At 37.6% G+C, this 20204-nt stretch overlaps 10 protein-coding genes across 10 annotated transcripts in view; 8 read left to right on the top strand and 2 right to left on the bottom strand.

Annotated features, from left to right (window-relative positions):
* Positions 1-1073, bottom strand: part of RHIMIDRAFT_310247 (UCH-domain-containing protein) — a 4197-nt gene extending 3124 nt beyond the window's left edge. Inside the window, exon 1 of the mRNA XM_023614639.1 lies at positions 48-1073. Within this exon, the coding sequence (XP_023471273.1) occupies positions 48-1044 (997 nt within the window). The 5' untranslated portion in view covers positions 1045-1073. The remainder of the gene's footprint in view (positions 1-47) is intronic.
* Positions 1074-1439: 366 nt separating this feature from the next.
* On the top strand, positions 1440-1926 carry RHIMIDRAFT_243616 (uncharacterized protein; the record flags this gene model as incomplete). The annotated part of the gene is made up of 3 exons (XM_023609963.1): positions 1440-1467; positions 1552-1814; positions 1837-1926. The coding sequence occupies 3 exons, from the start codon at positions 1440-1442 to the stop codon at positions 1924-1926; spliced, it is 381 nt and encodes a 126-aa protein (XP_023471272.1).
* An 851-nt stretch (positions 1927-2777) lies between these two features.
* Positions 2778-4225, top strand: RHIMIDRAFT_254257 (uncharacterized protein; the record flags this gene model as incomplete). The annotated part of the gene is made up of 1 exon (XM_023611081.1): positions 2778-4225. A coding segment is annotated over exon 1 (1085 nt), but the record flags the coding sequence as incomplete, so codon positions are not given.
* RHIMIDRAFT_195692 (G protein alpha subunit) lies at positions 4032-5197 on the top strand (the record flags this gene model as incomplete). The annotated part of the gene is made up of 3 exons (XM_023606061.1): positions 4032-4152; positions 4205-4547; positions 4594-5197. The coding sequence occupies 3 exons, from the start codon at positions 4032-4034 to the stop codon at positions 5195-5197; spliced, it is 1068 nt and encodes a 355-aa protein (XP_023471270.1).
* Positions 5198-5350: 153 nt separating this feature from the next.
* RHIMIDRAFT_288426 (uncharacterized protein) lies at positions 5351-5965 on the top strand. Its single transcript, XM_023613565.1, has 2 exons — positions 5351-5441; positions 5495-5965. Exons 1-2 carry the CDS (start codon positions 5387-5389, stop codon positions 5743-5745), a joined length of 306 nt encoding a protein of 101 aa, XP_023471269.1. The 5' UTR covers positions 5351-5386; the 3' UTR covers positions 5746-5965.
* A 3438-nt stretch (positions 5966-9403) lies between these two features.
* On the top strand, positions 9404-11155 carry RHIMIDRAFT_288425 (Calcium/proton exchanger; the record flags this gene model as incomplete). Its single annotated transcript, XM_023613564.1, has 8 exons — positions 9404-9419; positions 9466-9743; positions 9798-10178; positions 10239-10259; positions 10320-10495; positions 10549-10723; positions 10779-10934; positions 11009-11155. The coding sequence occupies 8 exons, from the start codon at positions 9404-9406 to the stop codon at positions 11153-11155; spliced, it is 1350 nt and encodes a 449-aa protein (XP_023471268.1).
* Positions 11156-11211: 56 nt separating this feature from the next.
* On the bottom strand, positions 11212-12941 carry RHIMIDRAFT_232986 (uncharacterized protein; the record flags this gene model as incomplete). Its single annotated transcript, XM_023607860.1, has 6 exons — positions 11212-11487; positions 11538-11804; positions 11855-12386; positions 12440-12567; positions 12626-12765; positions 12824-12941. The coding sequence occupies 6 exons, from the start codon at positions 12939-12941 to the stop codon at positions 11212-11214; spliced, it is 1461 nt and encodes a 486-aa protein (XP_023471267.1).
* A 1402-nt stretch (positions 12942-14343) lies between these two features.
* Positions 14344-16592, top strand: RHIMIDRAFT_9077 (lysine transporter). Its single transcript, XM_023615858.1, has 8 exons — positions 14344-14641; positions 14701-14958; positions 15012-15097; positions 15154-15218; positions 15274-15439; positions 15499-15559; positions 15615-15851; positions 15916-16592. Exons 1-8 carry the CDS (start codon positions 14572-14574, stop codon positions 16452-16454), a joined length of 1482 nt encoding a protein of 493 aa, XP_023471266.1. The 5' UTR covers positions 14344-14571; the 3' UTR covers positions 16455-16592.
* On the top strand, positions 16376-19616 carry RHIMIDRAFT_9103 (uncharacterized protein). Its single transcript, XM_023615864.1, has 8 exons — positions 16376-16759; positions 16817-16907; positions 16956-16966; positions 17015-17092; positions 17145-17186; positions 17242-18565; positions 18615-19301; positions 19362-19616. The coding sequence occupies exons 1-7, from the start codon at positions 16730-16732 to the stop codon at positions 19220-19222; spliced, it is 2184 nt and encodes a 727-aa protein (XP_023471265.1). The 5' UTR covers positions 16376-16729; the 3' UTR covers positions 19223-19301; positions 19362-19616.
* RHIMIDRAFT_9116 (uncharacterized protein) lies at positions 19313-20080 on the top strand. The gene has a single exon (XM_023615866.1). It carries the CDS (start codon positions 19403-19405, stop codon positions 19922-19924), a length of 522 nt encoding a protein of 173 aa, XP_023471264.1. The 5' UTR covers positions 19313-19402; the 3' UTR covers positions 19925-20080.
* The last annotated feature ends 124 nt before the right edge of the window (positions 20081-20204 follow it).

The raw sequence follows: 20204 nt of genomic DNA, 5'->3' as shown, positions 1-20204 counted from the left end.
AAAAGATTAATTATGACGTGCGTCAATATATCCGTATGTTTGCGTACCTAGGAACCATTTTGTCAGTTCAGGCGTATTGCTGAGACACTGAAGCGCCGAGTTCATAAAACAAGTGTTTCCCAAATTTTGTAATCCACAAACACCTCGAGTAAACTTTGAATAGGGACTAGATGTGGGCGTACTTGCGCTTGATGTGGTTGTCAAGTTATTGAATCCATTGGCGAATATGCTCGAAGCTGATGAGACAGAGGACGTGTCTGACTGTTTGACATCAGAAGGAAATCGAGCATCACCCTTGATAGCGACTGCTATATTACATTGACCGGATCGGCCCAAACTAGCTGATCCATTTTCTATATCGATCTGGGAAGCGTTTTGGAGGATATTTGAAGAGATGATGGGTGTCGTCGGTTCATCCTCTAATGTCCATACTTGTAATTCAGCGTCTTGTGATAAATCAAGAGATTCTTTTATAGTTGACACTAAATCATTTACAGTCGATACCTCTGACAAAGTGAATTGAGGGCACCGAGTAAGTTGAGTACTAGTCGAATCAGTGACTACAAAGAGCTTGAAATGGGGTGGATACAGTTCAACTGTAAGCTCCCCGTCAGTTCCCTTTATCATTAAACGTTCGATAGGCTCTGTGACTGATCCATACCATTCCATCAAATCTTTCCAAGCTTCTTCAGGTACTGCAAATACAGTATCATTTAGCTTTAAACCTTCCACAAGCTTTCCGTTGGCCTGCAATATCGATTGGTTGTTGATCGGCCCTGGGTTAGTTTGCTCTCCGATTTTTCTTGCGTCATGTTGAGGGCTGCTCAGACGAGAACAGTATTGTCTCCAACGTGTAAACCAATTCTTGGATACAAGGTACCATGTCTGCCCTTCTGATAGATGCTCTTGTTGTAATTGAGTAATTATCTTGACTTGATCTTTGGGATCTATTTTTGAAGCACGTTCCTCTACATCTTCCTCCATACTTGATTCTCTTGCTCTCTTTGTTGAAATAGGGCTCTTATCTGTTTCATTATCAGACATCTTGTGGCTTATTGTTATGCTTTATAAAGAAAAGAAGAAAGAAAGAAAGAAAAAAAAAAAAAGGAGAAAAAGAATGTTTAGGAAAAGCTGAACAAAACGTAATTGGCGCTCAAAGTGGACTTTAAGCGAATAGTGACAGTCACTATCGGAGCTGTAAATAATTGAAAGAATTGTGTACTACCCTCAAACGTTTGCATGGCTCTTCCCGCTATTTTTAAAATACCTAATAGTGGTATAGTCAATGGCAACCCTACTGGGGCTGCTGACTCTCGCTACAAGCCAAGCAAAGCTCTATTGCCATTGCTACTTCTCAGTTTTATGGAATGAATCTTAAAGAAATAGAGAATTAGAAGATACTTAATTTATGTAAACACAACAATGTTACCTTGTCCACCATGGCTGATATCGTAGACAACAATCACGGTATGTGATAATAGGACTACTAACGACTTTTAGACAATTTTATCTTTCTTCGCCCTTCTAACAGTAATCACTGACCCGGCCTAGATCTAATGAACAAAATATTGCACCGTACACTTTGGGCTGCTGTGAATAATAACACTGTTTTTGATGTATTGTACCTCTCTACAACTTCAGGACAAGAAAATAGGCAACCCAAACGCTATTACCAAAATAGAAAAATATTAAAAGAAGGCTATCGCATGGAAGTGCCGAATCAAGCTCTTTTAAGAGACCTTCATGCTTTGAGGATGAAATATAAGAAAGGAGAAAGACATAATATACTCCACAGTGCGCCTGTAAATGCTCTTGTATGCAAATGAGATATTGCAGAACATGAACGGCAACAATTATCCAGAGCAACCTGAAGTATTCTTGGGCGAATTATATTGCCGCTTGGGACATTATGCTCGCTTGACTTAAGTTCCTTCACATGGCATTGCCAATAAAATTGAAAGGAAGCATATGCTGGTTATCTTTTCAGCATCTATTTTGTATAAGGGCAGATGTAAAGGCAGAGCAAACATGATACAAAATAGCATCAGTGTGTGGCCAGTAAACAAAGATAAAGATGTGAAGCCAGACTACCATGGCCACTTCACAGCAGAAAAGCTCGAGCAACTTTTCGAAAAGATATATAAGCCCTTTGTTCTTTATGATAACTGTATCATCCATATGGATGGTGTATTTTATCACAAGTGTCAATACTGTACTTATTTCTGTGGACAAAAAGATACAACTGTAGAATGGTTAGTTACGAAACGCAAGCCTGGTTTAGCAAGTGACGTTTTTTTACACTATCTCACTGAATGCAATAAAGAAACCAGTGAAGAAAACTGTAAAGGCTGGAGGGATTGTCTTTGGTCACTATAAATAGAGGCTATTTCACTATTAATCTTTTTCACCAAACTGCATCCTAAAACCCTGCAAGAGGGGATGCATTGGAACAACTGTAACAGTGGTGTAATATTTTAAGAGGATGTGAGGTTGAATACAGAATATATGAATGATATACGTCTACAGGGAGAAAAAGTTCGATTCAGCCTCACCCATGGACGAGTATTTAGAATAAGTCTCATGTGTCTTATTGTGTATTCTACATCCTATAAAAAGAAAAGAATAATTGCCTATATCTTAATTGCTCAGCATATGTATGCAAGTATATCTACTGACGCAGTGCCAAGCATAATGACCTTTCTGTACCTTAACAATAAAAGGGCATCAAGTATCATGTGCGACTTTTCACTTTCCGGTAATAATGTATTTTTTCCTTTCTTTCCTTTCTTTCTTTCTTTCTTATTTGCAAATGAAGCCAGATACCATTGACATACCCACACAAAAACCAGATGCCATAGATGAGCCAGTGATTTATGATAAACCAAATACCTATGATGACAATGACAATACCAACAACGATAACAATAACAATCAGTCATTGCCACAAGAAGTACTCGATGATCTCATTATTCGATCTGATTTTGTAGACGGTAAAAGACCTGATATACAATTGGACGATGATGAACCACATAAGCGACCCTCCATCACTTCTAGCTTGCTTTCTCATGTACCCTTACCCACTTCTAGTCTAACAGCCACCACAAGTTCGACCAGTCTGTCTCCACCTCATGTACCCACGGCAAGTCAAAGTGCATCGAGTATAAGTAGTGTTGGGAGCGACAAAAGCACAGCAAGCACACGGATGGCGCTAATGCAGATTTTGAAAAAGAAACCTATGGAAGATTTGATAAAATACGATTTACGCAAAGTATCCCTGACCCGACCTGAAGAACAAGATGTATATTTTCATGGTACCAAGGTGCGGGCTTACAGAAAGGTTCAGCCTCACTCTTATTCATGGGGCTTTCAAAACATACTTTATCGTGTGCTTGAAGACAGTGAGAATGTCAAGGTAGCGGAAGCACGGAGAAGGGCGTTCAAAAAGGAAATTACAATTGAGTGGGGGGATTTCCCGATCTATGCTATAGATGAAGAACCACCTACGCCAGATAGCAGTAACAGCGAAGATGGAGCGACACGATCAAGACAACTTCATAATATCACCAAATCACACTTATTATTTACGTATGAGACTGAATTTGAAGGACATCAGATTAGATGGAAGAGGGCTAGTTTGTTATCACATGACATGGTCTGTGAAGTGAAGCATGGAGATAAATGGCGTGTTATTGCTGAATTTGACAGTCATCGCATGGGATACTTTATTCATTTGGGTGAATTGATTATTGATAGAAATGCGCTTCAAATAATAGAAAAACCTCATCATTTCGAGGCACATATTATTGTCATCTGTTGTACCTTGATTGATCTCATGCGAGAGGTGGTTGAACAAGCTGTTGGTATAAGCAAAGGTGGAATTGTGAATAGTGATAAATAATAAAAAATCATGTCATAAAAGTACTAGATTATATAGACAAGGTTGTACATATCTTTATTACACACATGCATCGATTTATTTTCTATTTTAAACCCTTTTTTTTCTTGTTTTTTTCATTTATTACTTTTTAAATATGGGCTGCTGTGCTTCAGTTGAACAGGGACAAGGTGCCAGAGTACGAAATGATCAAATAGAACAACAGTTAAGAATGGAAAAGTTGAATGAAAAAAATGAAGTGAAGCTATTACTCCTTGGTGAGTACACAGATAAATTGATTAGAATTATTTATTTTAATACTTTTTAAAGGTGCTGGTGAATCAGGAAAATCCACTATTTTGAAGCAAATGAAATTAATTCATGACGGTGGCTTCCCATTAGAAGAAAGAGAAGCTCATAAGGAAATCATTTTTAATAATGCCCTTCAATCTATTCTTGTCATTCTTGAAGCCATGTGTAATCTGGGAATCGAACTCGGGGACCCAGCGAATAAGATACATTTTGACAATATCATGCGTTACGAAACACAAGTGGATAATTTTACTATGCCTCCTGACTTGGTTGAAGGCATCAAGATCTTGTGGCAAGATCCTGGTGTACAAGAGACGTTTCGCAGAAGCAATGAATACCAATTGAATGACTCTGCTTCTTAGTAAATATTAATATAGAGTATGTGTAACTTTCAATAACATCAATAGCTACTTTGAACATATTGAACGTATTGGATCACCTGATTACATACCCACAGATCAAGATGTGTTACGCTCTAGAGTAAAGACGATTGGAATCACAGAGACCAAATTCACGGTGGGGAATCTTGTTTATAAGATGTTTGATGTTGGAGGACAAAGATCAGAAAGAAAGAAATGGATCCACTGTTTCGAAAGCGTTACTGCTATTATATTCTTGGTAGCCATATCAGAATATGACCAAGTACTAGTTGAAGACGAGACAGTAAATAGAATGCAAGAAGCACTGATCTTGTTTGACTCTATCTGTAATTCAAGATGGTTTGAAAAGACATCGACCATTTTATTTTTAAACAAGACAGATATATTTAAGGAAAAGATATCAACAAGTCCTATTAACAAATATTTTCCAGACTACAAAGGTCAACCAGGTGATTATGAAGCAGCATGCCAGTACTTTACCCATCGATTTGAGTCTTTAAACACTTCAGCAGATAAACAAATCTATACTCACTTAACTTGCGCAACAGATACGGAAAAGATCAAGTTTGTGATGGCTGCAGTAAATGATATTATTATTCAATCAAGTCTTAGAAATAATGGCTTACTTTAATAGTCACCTATTCCCTTATTTTCGTTTGTGTGTATATCTTTTTTCCTTATTTTCACTTTGTTACCTTTTACATTTAATCAAACACATGTCCTTGTGTATTCTTATTTAAAACACAGTTTACCTTTTTTTTTCTTCGTTCTTTTTCTTTTCTCGCTCTTTTATATATATATATATATATCATAAACATTCATGCGAACCCTTCTTCTTTTACTGCTATTTGCCATTGTTTACGTCGCAGCAGAAGGTAACTTTTACTTTTTCTTTTGATATTCTTTCCCCCAAACCCATTTTTAAAAGGCCTTACTACCTACATTGTCGCCTTTAAGGACAATACCAGTCAGAAAGATATTGAAAAGTTTAAACAAGACGTCAAGAAAGCAGGTGGAACGATTAAAGATGAAATCAACTTGGGGATAAAAGGATTGATCATTTCTTTACCTAAACCAGTCGAGGGTGCCTCTCTTGAAGCCTTGGGCACCAATGACAATATTGATTTTATTGAGGAAGATAGGACATTTCAAATCGAAGAACCCGGATTTGCTAAATAATAAAAGGTTAATTTTTTTATACCAATTTACTCATCATTATCAAGTATATACACACACACTCATTGACATCTTTTTCACCGATGCTTATACGGTTAAACAATTTTATTTATTTATTTATAAAATATAAAGGCCACAAGGAGCACGTAATATTTTTATTATATCGTTTTTGCCCTGGGCAGTTCAAGTTGTGAGGCAGTATCTAAAAATCCTTCTGGGCTCGGGAGCAAAAATGCTTTGGCTGACAGGTTCATGGAACAAGTGTTAAAAATACTGCTATGAAGAATTAACTAACCATTTAATCAGCTTCCGCCCTGGATCAGATGGTGATGGCTCTCGATGCTTATACGGTTAAACAATCTTTTATTAAACCCAAGTGGGCACGTAGTATTTTATATTGAAATTGCCCGGACAAGTTCAATAAGGTGGGGTGTATAATGTGGTGGAGATGAGAAGGTACTGGTGGTGAAGGGGAAAGCATACAGTCTAATGGGGATGGATAGAGAGTAATAAACTAATCATTATAAATGGTAGGCTAAGGCTTGGTGGTGTTAGGGTTCATGCTTATTTCAACCTGGGCGGGTGCCGCAATTATTCATAATTTGTTTATTTCCAACGGCCAACAACCGAGAGCCATACAGAGCGGCATTAAAATCCTCAAGAGCAAGCTACTGGAAGCGATTCTGTGGGATTCGAACGCAAGACTTTAGCTTCAAATCATAGATTTTCGACCATTGAGCTAGGAGCATAGACCCCCTCGATGCTTATACGGTTAAACAGATTTTTATTTACAATTAAAGCCTCAAGTGAGCGCACGATAATAATATATCTTCTTCGCCCGAGGCAGGTCAAAAGAGAATAAAGAACTGGTAACTAAAAAAACCCTTACGGGATCAAGGATAAAAAAGTTATGGAAGAAATGATGTTGGACCAGGTGTAAGATACACTAGTGAGGGGGCGGAGAAGGCGGACGCTTTTGGTGATGGAGGTAGTCAAGCTCAAAAAGAAGAGCGCAGATAGCTGGCCAACGGATGATCCATGAGAAAGCGGTTTGAAAGGAGTGTGGTCTCTTCATAGGTAGCATGTCCAAAAGGAAGGATAATGGATCAGAAATTGTTTCGGGTATCATAAGTCGGTGGTTCATCTGGAGACAGCAAATGGACTCGATGCTTATACAGTATTTCTAAAAATTATTGACACTGATGCCAAGAGTAAAATTCGCGCTTGCTAAATTCTAACGTCACGTTAACCATTGGTTGATTTCGCTTGCTGACAAATTAAATGTCGTATATGTAGAAGCTTTGCCGTCCAAAATATGAATACATTAAGCATGAAAGCACCACCAGTTCTCTCTCTCTTTTTTTTTTTTACTCTCTTTCTCATTAAAAACTAAGTATTACAATATGAGCTTTCAAATTTTCTATGAAGACGGGCACGGTAATGCAGTTGATGGATACGGTAGACCTGAGCCTATGGACTACACCATTGATGAGGAGCGATATGCTTTAGAAACAGTTAGCTCACACACTCAGTATTTGCATAATCAGCCTCAGGAGAATAATTTCGATGTAGGCTCTGTGGCAGATGAAGATGCAAAACATGATGTAGATGTTTGTATGAAGGAGGCGTCGAGTAAGCGAGCGTACACACTCTATACGGATCAAGACAAAGTTGGATTCTTTAAACTGACGTTTGAGAAAGTTATAAGTGCTTCAGCTGCTGCAAAACAATTATGTATTCATGTTCGCACAACTCAAAGATGGGCTCAAATGTACAAAACAGATCCTGCTAGTATTTTTATAAAGCATAAGAAAATCGGTCGCTCGCGTATACTTCATGAAGAACACAAGCAAGTGATCTTGGAGTATATAGATGAGAGTCCTTCAGCCGTCTTGGAGCAAGTCATGGAGCGACTACTTCAAAAGCTTCAGGATCTCAAGGTCTCTAAAAGCACTATCTACAATTTTGTAAGAACTGAATGTAGCTTGTCACTCAAAAAAGCCCAATTTCAGCCTGTAGATAGGAACAGTGAAGAAAAAATTCAGGAGCGTTTTAACTGGATTCATAGGTGGGAGTGTACAGACATGGACTTTAGAACTACGATTGTCTGTCATGGTCTTTTAAGGTAATAATACATGAACCACTTGGATAACTTTATACTGATTGAACATTACCTGCAGATGTACCAATCTATACTGTAGGCTCGCCATGGCAGCTCCAGATAGATATCGCTTATGGAACAGGGATATTGCTGCTTGCATCAACTACATGCACATCCTTCGTGGGCTTCGACATAATGGTATGGTTCCTCATAGGTTTCGCCGGGTTGCTGTTGCTCCTACAAGACGTCGAAGAAGGGTGGACCATAATTCTCTGTCGTAGTTATTGCTAGGACACATCTAGATGCCTTCGGGGTAAGTTGTATGGATGTAATAATTTTCTTACATAACTAACTGTATAACTCTTTATATTCTCTCCTTGGTACTTATTACTCTCATTTGTATGTCGTCTCCTTTTGCGCGCATTTTATTTTTAACCTTTGCGTAAATGCTTTTTTTTAATATGCGCCAACTATTTTTTTCATACACGTTATAATTTTATCCTCTTTTTGAAATTTATTTTTAATAAAACAGTACGCAAAGTAATGGTTAATAATGTTGGGTTGTGCTTATTTTTTAACATTAATTTATTGTATTGGTATATAAACAGTTCGCATTTTCGGTGGTAATTGTTGTACATATTTTTGAGTACGCCCCCTCTTGAGTACAACACATGCTTGTGTACGTGTCCTCCCGTAATTAGGCCGCTTCTACTCCTGGTCTTCTCTAAATATGCTTTGATGTGTTTAAATATTGATTAGCAATGATGTTTATTTTAAAAACTAAAGGCACAGGAAGAAAACACCGTCTGCATCCTTTTTGAACGTGCACTCATACGGTAACTTGCTTGCCTTTACTGTGTGCTTGTTAGTATAGGCTAGGACTTTATATTCTTTTAGTAAAAGTGTGGCGGCATATTCGTTCACTTCTTTAGTTATAGACCAAAGTATGCATCACGTATGCGATTATTCACCTATCATGATAACTTTTTGTATACTTTAACGTAACAGCTCTATAGAACTAAATGCAAATTCGGGTATCGCCCCGGATATATGAATAGACACCTTCTCCTTAATTAGAATTCAGAGAATCCCATTTTATTCACCATACTTTGATGCGTTTTTTGCCTTTGTATCCAAAGAGAGAAGATGGAGGAACTCAAAGATATGCCAATGCTCATAAAGTTTGGTGCTATCTTATACTTCGTAAATTGCATATACAAACATACATACATATGCAGCATAACGTTAAATTGACTCTAAAAGTGTCATTATTTAAATCAGCCATAATTTTGCCATTTTATCGTAGTAAGATGCCTAAGCATAATAAGGGACAACCATAAGTTTAGATATGCTATATTTTTATACACGAATAAGAAATTATTCAAGGAATCATTATGGCTATTATGTCATGAGGATATATGTGTATATTCTCACCACAAGAAATCCTTTGATAACAATACCATCAGGCTCTTTAAAATAAAACCAATGTACGTTTTACTTCCTTTTTTATTAACCTTTTTTTGTTAAACTTTTCTTTTTCTCTGTTCTTTCTTACATTATATGAGCGATCACCACAGTAAGTATTTATAGTATCACAAAGCAACAAAACTAATAAAAAACAGCAGTGAGCCAGGAGCGAGATCATGACGGTGAATTGATAGGCACAGATGAGACAAAGACATCAGAAAAAGAAATTAAAGAGCCCACTGCGGCCCAAGGACTAGCATCCCTTCTTAAATCATCATGGTTGAACATTCTATTAATTTGTATACCCTTTGGTTGGGCTTCGCATTTTGTCTGGACGCCCACTACTACATTCGTTTTGAACTTTATTGCCATCATCCCTCTAGCTAAACTACTCGGGTTTGCGACTGAAGAAATTGCGCTAAGAACAGGAGAGGTACGTTTTTTCGATTGAATGCATATGTCTTTTCTTTTGCTTACATAATCATAGGTCATTGGTGGGCTACTCAATGCAACATTTGGAAACGCAGTAGAACTGATCATTAGCATCATATCTCTCACTCAAAATTTAGTTATTGTTGTTCAGGCAGCCATGCTTGGATCCATTCTGTCGAATCTATTGCTCATCCTTGGCATGTGCTTTCTTTGTGGTGGGTATAAGCATAAAGAACAAGTGTTTAATGCAACTGCTGCACAGACTTCTGCCTCTCTTCTCTTCATCTCGGTTGTATCGTTGCTTTTACCTGCAGCGTTTTATGGCTCAACAATTAATACTGAATCTGAAGATCGAGAAAAGACAGATATATTAGATATCTCCCGTGGTACTGCCATTATTCTGCTTATTATTTATTTTGCCTATCTTTTCTTTCAGGTAAGACAACGCTAAGCTATCTTTTGTGTTTGCCAGACAAGCTCTAATATAAAGTTATAGCTAAAAACACACAAGTCCTTGGTAAACATATGTATGTTTTTTCCTTGTTCATTTGAAACTCTAACACCATCTTTTCAAAAGTTCTTGCAAGTCCCTGTAGAAGCCTTCAAGATTGAAAGACGATCATCACTTATTGATTTACTCAATAGTGGTAGGAGCCAAAGCGGAATTGAAGAGCAAGCTTTGTCGTGCTATACAGATGAAGACGATGATGAAGAAGAATCGCCCTCTATGCCATGGTGGATGGCTATTACAGTGTAACTGATATATACACGTACGACGAATCCAAAGTATTGACTCTTTTTTTTAGACTCGTAGTCGTTACTGTACTAGTTGCCATTTCTGGAGAGTTCCTTGTGTCTGCAATTGAAAGTGTTGTTCAAGCATGGCAGATTAGTGAAACATTTGTAGGTTTGATTCTATTACCTATCGTTGCTAATGCAGCAGAGCATGTCACGGCTGTTACAGTAGCGTGGAAAAACAAGGTAAGAACTTTAAAAAATCTCCAGTCCATTCATTCATTTTTTTTTCTTTTCAAAGATGGATTTGGCACTGGGAGTTTCAGTAGGGTCAAGCATGCAAATTGCCTTACTTGTAACCCCTATAATGGTTATCATCGGTTGGGGAATTAATGTTGACATGAGTTTATTTTTTAATATATATGAAACTGCAGTCCTATTTGCATCCGTTGTCATGGTTAACTATCTCATTATGGCAAGTGTTTTCGTTGTATGCACGATAAAACCCTATTTAACTTTTTTCTCGGATAGGGTGGAAAGAGCCATTGGTTTGGAGGACTTATGCTGTGTGCTGTCTATGTGATTATTGCTATAAGCTTTTATTATTACCCAGATGCTGCAGCAGGAGGATTAGATGGACCAACGCTCAATGTGACCATTGCTCCCAGTACAGCCTAGTTTTTTTTCTCTTTTTTTAATACGTAATTTATTTAAAATAAAATAAAACACGCTTTTTAATGAACAGCAACAGCACTGATTTGAATACCGCCATAAGGCTGATCTTGTCTGACCTTGATCTTGTCCCTGGAAGCCAACAACAAAACCTCGTAGAAGCGTTTGGCAGCTTCAGATTTACTGCTGGTGGTAGGTACCAACTCAGCAAATTTGACTCCATTGAACTGTGTAAGGCCTTCGATAGTCTCAAGTGTTCTGCGAGTGCTTTCGTTGAAAGTTTGAGTGGTCTGTGTACCAAAGAAATCAATGTCAAAGCCGGTATCTTCTGCTTCAGTCTATCGAGAAAGAGTAAGAAACACATCAACAGATATTTTATGGTTCTTACTGTTTGTTCGAATCGCTCACGGTCAAAGCCTCCAGTACCAATATCAACATCATAGTCGAAGCCGCCGAAAGGTTCAAGACCTTCGCCTGCTGGGGTAGGTGCACCAAGGTATGTCTCAGGATGAGCAGCGCTCTCTGGAGCAGCAGCAAGACGCTTATGACTGATTCTGGTAAACATATCTTCCAATTCAGTACCGACTGCATTACCACCAGGGCCTCGTAAATGAATCACAGGCTTCGCCTTGGTTGCTTCAAAGAAGTGGAGGTCCTACGTTATGAAATTTAGAAACAAATTAAAAACTAGACCATATACTTTACTCTGTTGACAATAGAAGATGTATCGCTGGTGTATCTGCGAAGATCTTCTTGAGGGATTTCTGTCACCTTATCGACGACCAATCTCTTACGCTTTCGTGTTGCTGGTTCTTGAACAGCCTCGGTATCAAAGACCATTTGTTCATCAACGGGCATGATACCCACCTGCATGAGTGTATCAAGAGAAGCTTCAGCAACATCCTGAGTGGATGGAAGATCAAATCTGGTATCATGGAAATCAGCACCAATGTCATAATCCAGATTATCATTGATATCAAAGCCAAAGTCGGCTGTGTTATCGGCTAGACCTGTCTGATCGTCCAAGGTCATACGCTTTAAAGGTTCAGAAATTTCAGCAGGTTCAAAAGCGGTATCAGCAAGTCCAGGCTGATCACGACGACCGCCTTCTGTTGTAGAATCAAACCTAAGACCCATTTCGACGTCAGTAAAAAATCCACCCTCGAAACCGCTCAAAGTGATATCTTGAGAGGGGCTAAAATCCAATGAATCCAAGATAGGGTCGATTCCGTTAAGGCTAAGATAGTTTATCAGTTATCCATTTCATTATTCAGGCTGTTGATCATTTACTTTTGATTAAGAGGTACATCGGGTAACAAAATATCGAATTCGGTCAACTTGTCTTGCAAAGTGATGGCATTGACGTTAGCAACAGAGTGATGAATATCTGGCATATTGACATCCCCCTTTTTAAATGCCTAGTAATTAAATAAACAATTAAAGATTGCATAAATGCTTATGTTCTTTTGTTTTTACAAGCTTAATCTTGACAAGAGCATCGTTACAATCTTCTAAAAGGTATCTTGTTTTTCTTGAATAAATACGAACAACGCCTAGTAACAATTGACCTGAAATACGAAGAGATGGTTCTTCTTCTTGGTTTGTCTCGATGGCATCTAATAACAAATGTCTTTGTTTTAGATTGTTTTTTAAACGATCTGTATATAAAAATACCAATGGTCTTTTCAATGTTTGTTTGTAAGAATTGAGATTTAGACAATTTTCTCTCCCAATGAGAAGCTAACCAAACACGAGCCAATGGCCCTTGTCTTGTCAATTGATCTGTTAACATACTTCTTTTAAAAAAAAGGAAACTTTGCTGCCACGAACTTTTTTACTAAGCGCGTTGCTACTTCATCGCGCAGAGACCGCGTCACAGCTCGATTCTAATTGGCTAATGCAGCAGGTACATTCACGTAATAAAAAAATCACTTCGGCATTTTGAAATATAAAGTTTTCCAATTTGCGTAAAGATTATTGAGTCTCAATGAAGCAACATCACAATATATAATAATCTGGTAGAAATTTTACAGTCTATGAAGAGTATTTATAAAAGTATCTCAGCAAAGGGACTACGTAGTATAAGCTTTTTCTTTTCATTATAATTTTGACTATGGCATTAACCCTTGTTTATGATATTTTATTTCCAAGCTGAATGTTACTATGAATTCTTTCAGGATACTCTTAAATCACTAAAAAAAAAAGCAAGTGTGTTCAATTTGAGGCATTTATTAAACATTTGATCTCTATTACGACCAAACAGTTCATTACGATTCATGCTTTACTACGCAACGCTTGAATACTATTATGGAAATCATCAAGCTAATAGTGTTATATGCTGAATTTTCTTTTTCCTTTTGAAGAGATGAAATGAAGCCAACCAAAAGGCCTCGCTTATTTGTTACACAACCAAAACATGGATCAGGTAACTTCTTTTGGCATATTTCTCCAAGTTTCTTTTCGAGTGCCACTTTAGTAAACTAGGGACAGCTTTTCCCATGATTGAATGGGTCTAAAAACACGAAATATGAATGCTTAAGTTGAAACAATAATTTGACTAGGACTAGTTCGCTATAGGTTTTATTTTCATAAAGAAAAGAGTAGCGACCATTTATGTATAATCAGTTGATAATGATTGGTACGACGAACAATAACTTTATCTCTTCTTTGTTGACAGATTAAAAGTAAAAAAGTTCTTTTTAAGATACGTGGGAACTGCTTATCCTCCGGATCGAATCATTAAAAAGAGGCTGTCTTTATAAAGAAAGCATAGCGTCAGATGACTTGAAACCTTAAACATTTCCTAATTAGTAGAAAATACGGTGATAGAGTTTGAATGAATACAAAGATTCCTATGGTAACAGCAAATAGGATTGTGTCGGACACATAAATTGGGATATTGTTGTCCTCCACATATCGAACAAATCTAATAAAGCAACAAAGTAAAAAGTAGAACTAGACTTTTGAGCAATATAAATCAATATAGATACAGTTGCAACATAGCAACGATAAGCTATGCAAATATTTTATTGCTTTATCTTTTATCAAATATGACTGATACGGTAATCTGAGTTTAAACGGGAAATCTATGTGTTGTGTGAACTTTTTCTTGTTCTAAACCTTATCCAGATCATTAATTTACTATAAAATGCAAATACGAATGGGCCCTTTTTATATTCCACACTTCTTTTTTTTTTAAAAAAAATGATCACTGAAAAAACACAAGATGATCGCTCATCTATCTTTTCTAACAAAGAGGAAACAAAGATAGAGCATCTTACTGAAGCTGATGATAGAATATCAGCAAGCTCATTGGAAAGCCAACAGCCTAAGCTAAAGCGATCCCTCAAGGCTCGTCACTTAGCTGTAAGTTAATGTATATACTAATATGATGTATCTAACACACATTTATATTCCAATAGATGATTTCGATAGGTGGTGTCATAGGTCAAGGCCTATTCCTCTCTTCTGGTGCAAATCTGAACGCAGCTGGTACATGAATAATCTTTCTTAATTGTTGACCATTGTGTTTACTGAAAGCAACAATATAGGTCCTGCAGGTGCTCTCATTGCCTACGGCATCATTGGCTTCATCGTATATTGGGTTACTTACTCTCTAGGTGAAATGGCTACTTATATCCCTGTCTCCGGTTCTTTTACTATCTTCTGCCGTCGATTTGTTGACAGCTCATTTGGTGCTACTATTGGTTATAACTATTGGGCTTGCTGGGCCATCATTGTGGCAAGTGAACTGACAGCCATTCCACTTATTATGAGCTTCTGGACCGACAAAGTTCCATCTTGGGCATGTAAATATACTCCATCTAGTTATTGTATTATTTTACTAACTGTGACTATATAGGGTCCGGCATATGGCTGATCATTATCTTCGTTTTGAATATGTTTGGTGCTCGTAGCTACGCCGAAGCTGAATATATTTTCAGTGTGGTATGGATTCCTTTTTATAGCATCAAATAACGAAATCATTGATAAATATATAATAGATAAAAATTCTAGCCGTCCTTATCTTCATTATCGTCGGATGTGTTACCTCTGGTGGTTTAATAGGGTAAGATAATGTTTATTTAGTGCGATATCATTCCGACTAACTAATGATTCAATAGAAATACATCGCCTCATGAAGTTTATGGTTTCAAATATTGGAAAGACCCTGGAGCTTTTTCAAACGGTGCTCTTGGTGTTGTAAATGCATTTGTATTGGCTTCATTCAGTATGCAAGGTACAGAAATTGTTGGCATCACTGCTGGTGAATGCGAAAATCCTGTGAAGGTATTTATTGTATTACAAAGTTTGTCTTTAATTGCTCACCACGCATTATTATTTTGTAGCAAGTACCTCGCGCAATTAAAAATGTATTCTGGCGTATTCTTATTTTCTATTTGGGGTCAGGTATGTGCATAGATAAAATAAACTACCTATGTTATTTACTCTTACTATTATCTAGTCTTTGTCATGGGTATGCTCATCCGGTATGACGACCCTCGTAATCTTAGTGAGTCAAGTAGTGTTACCGTCTCTCCCTTTACAATCGTCTTTGAATTGGCTGGTTTAAACAGCGTGGCTCATGTCATGAACGCTGTTATCTTGATAACAGTCTTATCTTGTGCCAACAGTGGAATGTATGTCAGCTCTCGTATGCTCTGTGCACTGGCAAATGAAGGTATTGCCCATAAGAAGCTTGGTATGTTACACTTAGAGTACACTGGGAGAGATCTTACCAACCTTATCTGACTTTCCATATATAGCACACATCTCTAGTCGTGGTGTTCCCATATACTCTCTTATCTGTACTGCTCTTGTATGTCTTGTGACCTTTGCTACTTCATTTATCCCAGGAAAGGCCCTCTTCATTGTCCTCACATCACTCTCTGGTGTTGCGGGTTTCGTCACTTGGGGAGGTATTTGCTTTGCCCACTATCGATTCCGTAAAGCTCTCAAAGTCCAAAACCGCAGCATATCTGAACTACCTATCAGAACGCCTTTTCACCCATTTGGTGATATCTTCGGTATGATCGCCTGTGTAGTGATCTCTCTTATGGCCGGATACTCTTATTTTGTTCCTCCAAGCGCTACTGGATTAATAGGTAACTATGCTGGTCTTATCCTCTGTGCTATTGGATATATTGTTACCAAGCTCTGGACCAAGTCTAAGATGGTCCCGTTAGACAAGATTGATTTAGATACTGGTAAAGCTGATATCATGTTTACGGAAGAAGATAGAGATGAAATCACGGGACCATGGTATACTCGTGCTTGGAAGCGCTTTGTTAATATTTTCACCTAAGAAATGTATTTATAATTATGTACTTATACCTTATTTTTTAATAAATAAAAAATATTCGTTATTTTCTCTATGGTTATGCAGCTATTCTGTATCACACGATGCATTATGCAAACATTCAAACGGAGATCATTTATTACTGTATACCTGTCATCACCTTCATTATATATATATTTTTTTTCAATTGAAAAGGGTACTTTCACTTAGCATATGCTCACTTGTGTATTAAACCATATCTAATCACTTATTAAAGCCTTGTAAAAATAAAAAGAGAGTTAATGTTCAACATTGCACCCTACATTTCAAAAGTAATCTTCATTACTCAGATCACCAAAATAAGCAGATGCTAAATCATTCTAACATAGTATGTAAGAGCCCTTCATGCCAATGATGAAGGTGTAAAGGTACCGTACAGTCACACCCAGTTTGGAGTTGTCCTAATGGTGGATATTGTCGGTAAGTTGAATAAACTACATAACCTAACAGAGACTCATGCTCTAATAGGATTCAGTTCTGTAAGAATATATCTTTTCAATTGATATCCTGCTTATATATCTCGATAGTTGACAACTATGGCACAAGAAAAAGGCGATTCAGGCGCTGAGGCCATTGCCATGGAGATCGGTGCATATATGGGAGAGGTAATTGCATGCTTAGTCTAACGTAATTTTTTAACTAATTTTAATAAAAAAGTGTATTCAAGTCATTGAGTTTTATGGAGGCGATGTAGTCAAGGTAAAAACGAATAGAATTGCTGGAATTTTTGTATATTTAAAAGCCATATGAAAAGTTTCTAGGGGACGCTGTATTAGTTTGCTTTCAGAATATACAAAGACCCAAAAAACAAACTTCGGATAACAGTACCTCCATGCCAAGAGAAGACAGTGAAATGACACAGCGACAAAATAACATTTTGATAAGGAAAGCTGTAGAATGTGGCTTACAACTCCTTGCGAGATTGTCCCATTATAGAGTATACTTGACCGCTGAAGAAAGATCAAAACATAGAGTAGCAACCTCTGAAGATAACGAAGGATCTATAGGTCCTTCATTGTTCGACTGTATGAATCCAATGGAAGATAGAAACAGCGACGAGCAGTCAGGATCTGTATCAGATACGCTTATAACGAACCCTGATATCACACCAAGTGCCAATGAGGACGAATCACATTATTTTATGAATGACTGGTTGAATATACTGATGCCTAAGAAGCGTCGAAAACAAAAAAAGCATAATTGTGATAGAAGGCTAAGTGCATCCACAACTGAAGGTTCCATACATCAACATAATACGAAAAATTCGATTGACCTAGAACTACATATGGCACTATCGTGTGGAGACGTTGTCAACATTGTTTTGGGAGATACCGATGCAAAGGAGCCTTATACATCAGATTATGAAAGCCCCTACACTTTAAACAGTCGCAGTATATCGTATGCAGGAGAACAGCCTATAGAAAACGAACCTATTGAGTGCTGTGGAAGATTAGAGTACGCTATAGGAGGAGAAGTAGTAGAATTACTGGATGAGGCTCTGTCTATTGCAAAAGCTGGCGAGATGTGTGTCACTCCAGCTGTATACGAAATCATTCGGTCACAGGGACTAAGCTTAACCTTTGAAAGCAGACGTCAGTTTTATGTGATAAGCAATATAGTTGATTCAGCATCCGCACCAAGAAATGTCACCTTTACCTATGCTCAGCCCTATAAACACACAAACGGGCCAATTCATAGAAAAAATAACCCTACAAGCAATAAAAATAACCTAGAGTATTTAAACGCTCTACCTGGTATACGAATGCAAGGATCCAAGCTAAACATAGAGCCACTTGTTCCACGAGTGAGAAATGCATCTTATATGAACATACCAGCCAATCGAAACGCATTTTACTATAAATACTTGAATCAAAGCGCACTGTATCGTATGCGAAACAGTATTGGTGGAAATATACCTGCTCAATTTCGCGATGCGACCATTATGTTTATCAGTTTAGGTAAGGCAAATGTGGCAACCAAGAAAGGCCTTGAAAAGACACAAGAAGCCGTTACAATCATCATTAAGGCCCTGGTAAAATACGAAGGTATGCTTCAACAATTTGCTATTGACGATAAAGGTATGATACTACTTATCCAATAATGCTCCATGTATTTATTGTTTTATAGGTGCTACTGTATTATCTGTCTTTGGTCTTCCTCCTTTATCACATGAACGAGAAGCTGTATTCGCAGCCAAGGCAGCATTAGAAATACGAGAATCCTTGCTGAGATGCGAATATGAAGATTTTGCGATTTCACTATCTACAGGAACTATATTTACTGCTGTCCTTCCAAGGGAGTGCCCTTACAGGCAAGATGCTGGCATAGCGGGCGACACTATTGTAATTGCTGTGCGTATGCTCAAGTTTTTGTTTTCAAAACAAAACGTCGTATGTGATCAGGCGACCAAGAAACAAATTGGAGGCCTCTGCGAATTTGAAGATTTAGGAGAAAATCTAGTAAAAGGCAAAACAAAGCCTTTTCAAATGTATAGGATACAAGAGTTTACTCCCCCTGAACGTGACAAGCGCATATCTCTATTGAGCATTGAAAAACCAAATGGATTCATAGGCTATAAATCAGAATTAGCTAAATCAACTGCCTTCATTGACAGTTGGTATGAAGCACCTGATCATCACGTCTTGGTGATTTCTGGGCCGTCTGGTACTGGAAAAAGTTTTCTCTGCAACAAGTTGCATAAAATGATGACATCCCATGGGGTACTAAGCTGGTAAGAGTAAATCAACTAATATTGCTGTATGTGCTAATCTGTTCTTGTTTGAACTATGCGTAGCTGGTCGTCGTCTACTGAAGGTAATATATATATATATATATATATTGGATTACATTATTAAAGCTAAAAGCAAAATATAGTTGAGAAGGGGAGTAAATACTATTTATTGAGAAATCTGATTATGGCTCTCTTGGATATCATTATCTCTGATAGAATTCCTCAGCGATCGGCACTCAAATATGAATCCAATAGCAGCTATAGTAGTAGTAACAACAGCTTTACGTCTCCCATGAACAGCTATCCACAAGTAAACTCAGAAGGCTCAACTGATTCTTCACCCTCACGTGTGTCATCCAACTTTATTAGAAGCCATGGTTTTTTTAGGCGCTTAAATTCACGCGCATCCGTACCAGCCTCCTCCTGCGTTTCTCATCCTAATTACACCGAAAGTAACAATGAAGTCGTAGAATTAATACGTCACTGTTTGGAAAAATGCGGAGAGGAAGAGGGATATATACCACTTTTTAAAGCAGTTCTTCCTGGTCTGAACGACATTGAGGAAAATCGATACACACGGTTGTTGGACGGTAGAGCACGAGATATATTGTTAACTGGTGTCATTACTCGAATCACGCACTATGTTTCAAAACATATTGGACTGGTATTTATTTGTGATGATGTTCAGTGTAAGCGAAAAATCTGAAGCAATGTAAATAAATATCTAATAGTATGGCGAAAGGGGCCGACACTGCTTCATTAACTATATTGCAAAATATACACGAACACTGTCAACGAATAATGCTACTTATGGCAACTCGTCCTCTCAGAGATTACAATTTGACGTTTCTCGATGTGTACAAGCTTGTCGGCTCTTATGAAGAAATACAACTAAATGGGCTCTCTAAAGATGAAATTGGCGAAATCATCCTTCAAAGTTTCGATGCTGGTGTCAGTAAAGTTAGCCCGATTATTGTTAACGTTGT

Source organism: Rhizopus microsporus (assembly GCF_002708625.1).
Source record: "Rhizopus microsporus ATCC 52813 unplaced genomic scaffold scaffold_1, whole genome shotgun sequence".
Lineage (NCBI taxonomy): Eukaryota > Fungi > Mucoromycota > Mucoromycetes > Mucorales > Rhizopodaceae > Rhizopus > Rhizopus microsporus.
Note: the sequence above shows the minus strand (reverse complement) of the source record. Positions and strands in the feature narration are given on the sequence as shown.

Coding starts and splice junctions, on each gene's coding strand:
- RHIMIDRAFT_9077 (XM_023615858.1), top strand. CDS start 14,572: ATGATTTCGATAGGTGGTGTCATAGGTCAAGGCCTATTCCTCTCTTCT. Junction 15,219..15,273: donor ACCTCTGGTGGTTTAATAGG/GTAAGATAATGT, acceptor ATGATTCAATAG/AAATACATCGCCTCATGAAG. Junction 15,440..15,498: donor AATGCGAAAATCCTGTGAAG/GTATTTATTGTA, acceptor ATTATTTTGTAG/CAAGTACCTCGCGCAATTAA.
- RHIMIDRAFT_9116 (XM_023615866.1), top strand. CDS start 19,403: ATGGCTCTCTTGGATATCATTATCTCTGATAGAATTCCTCAGCGATCG.
- RHIMIDRAFT_288426 (XM_023613565.1), top strand. CDS start 5,387: ATGCGAACCCTTCTTCTTTTACTGCTATTTGCCATTGTTTACGTCGCA. Junction 5,442..5,494: donor TGTTTACGTCGCAGCAGAAG/GTAACTTTTACT, acceptor CATTTTTAAAAG/GCCTTACTACCTACATTGTC.
- RHIMIDRAFT_9103 (XM_023615864.1), top strand. CDS start 16,730: ATGTTCAACATTGCACCCTACATTTCAAAA. Junction 16,760..16,816: donor TTGCACCCTACATTTCAAAA/GTAATCTTCATT, acceptor ATTCTAACATAG/TATGTAAGAGCCCTTCATGC. Junction 18,566..18,614: donor ATTTGCTATTGACGATAAAG/GTATGATACTAC, acceptor ATTGTTTTATAG/GTGCTACTGTATTATCTGTC.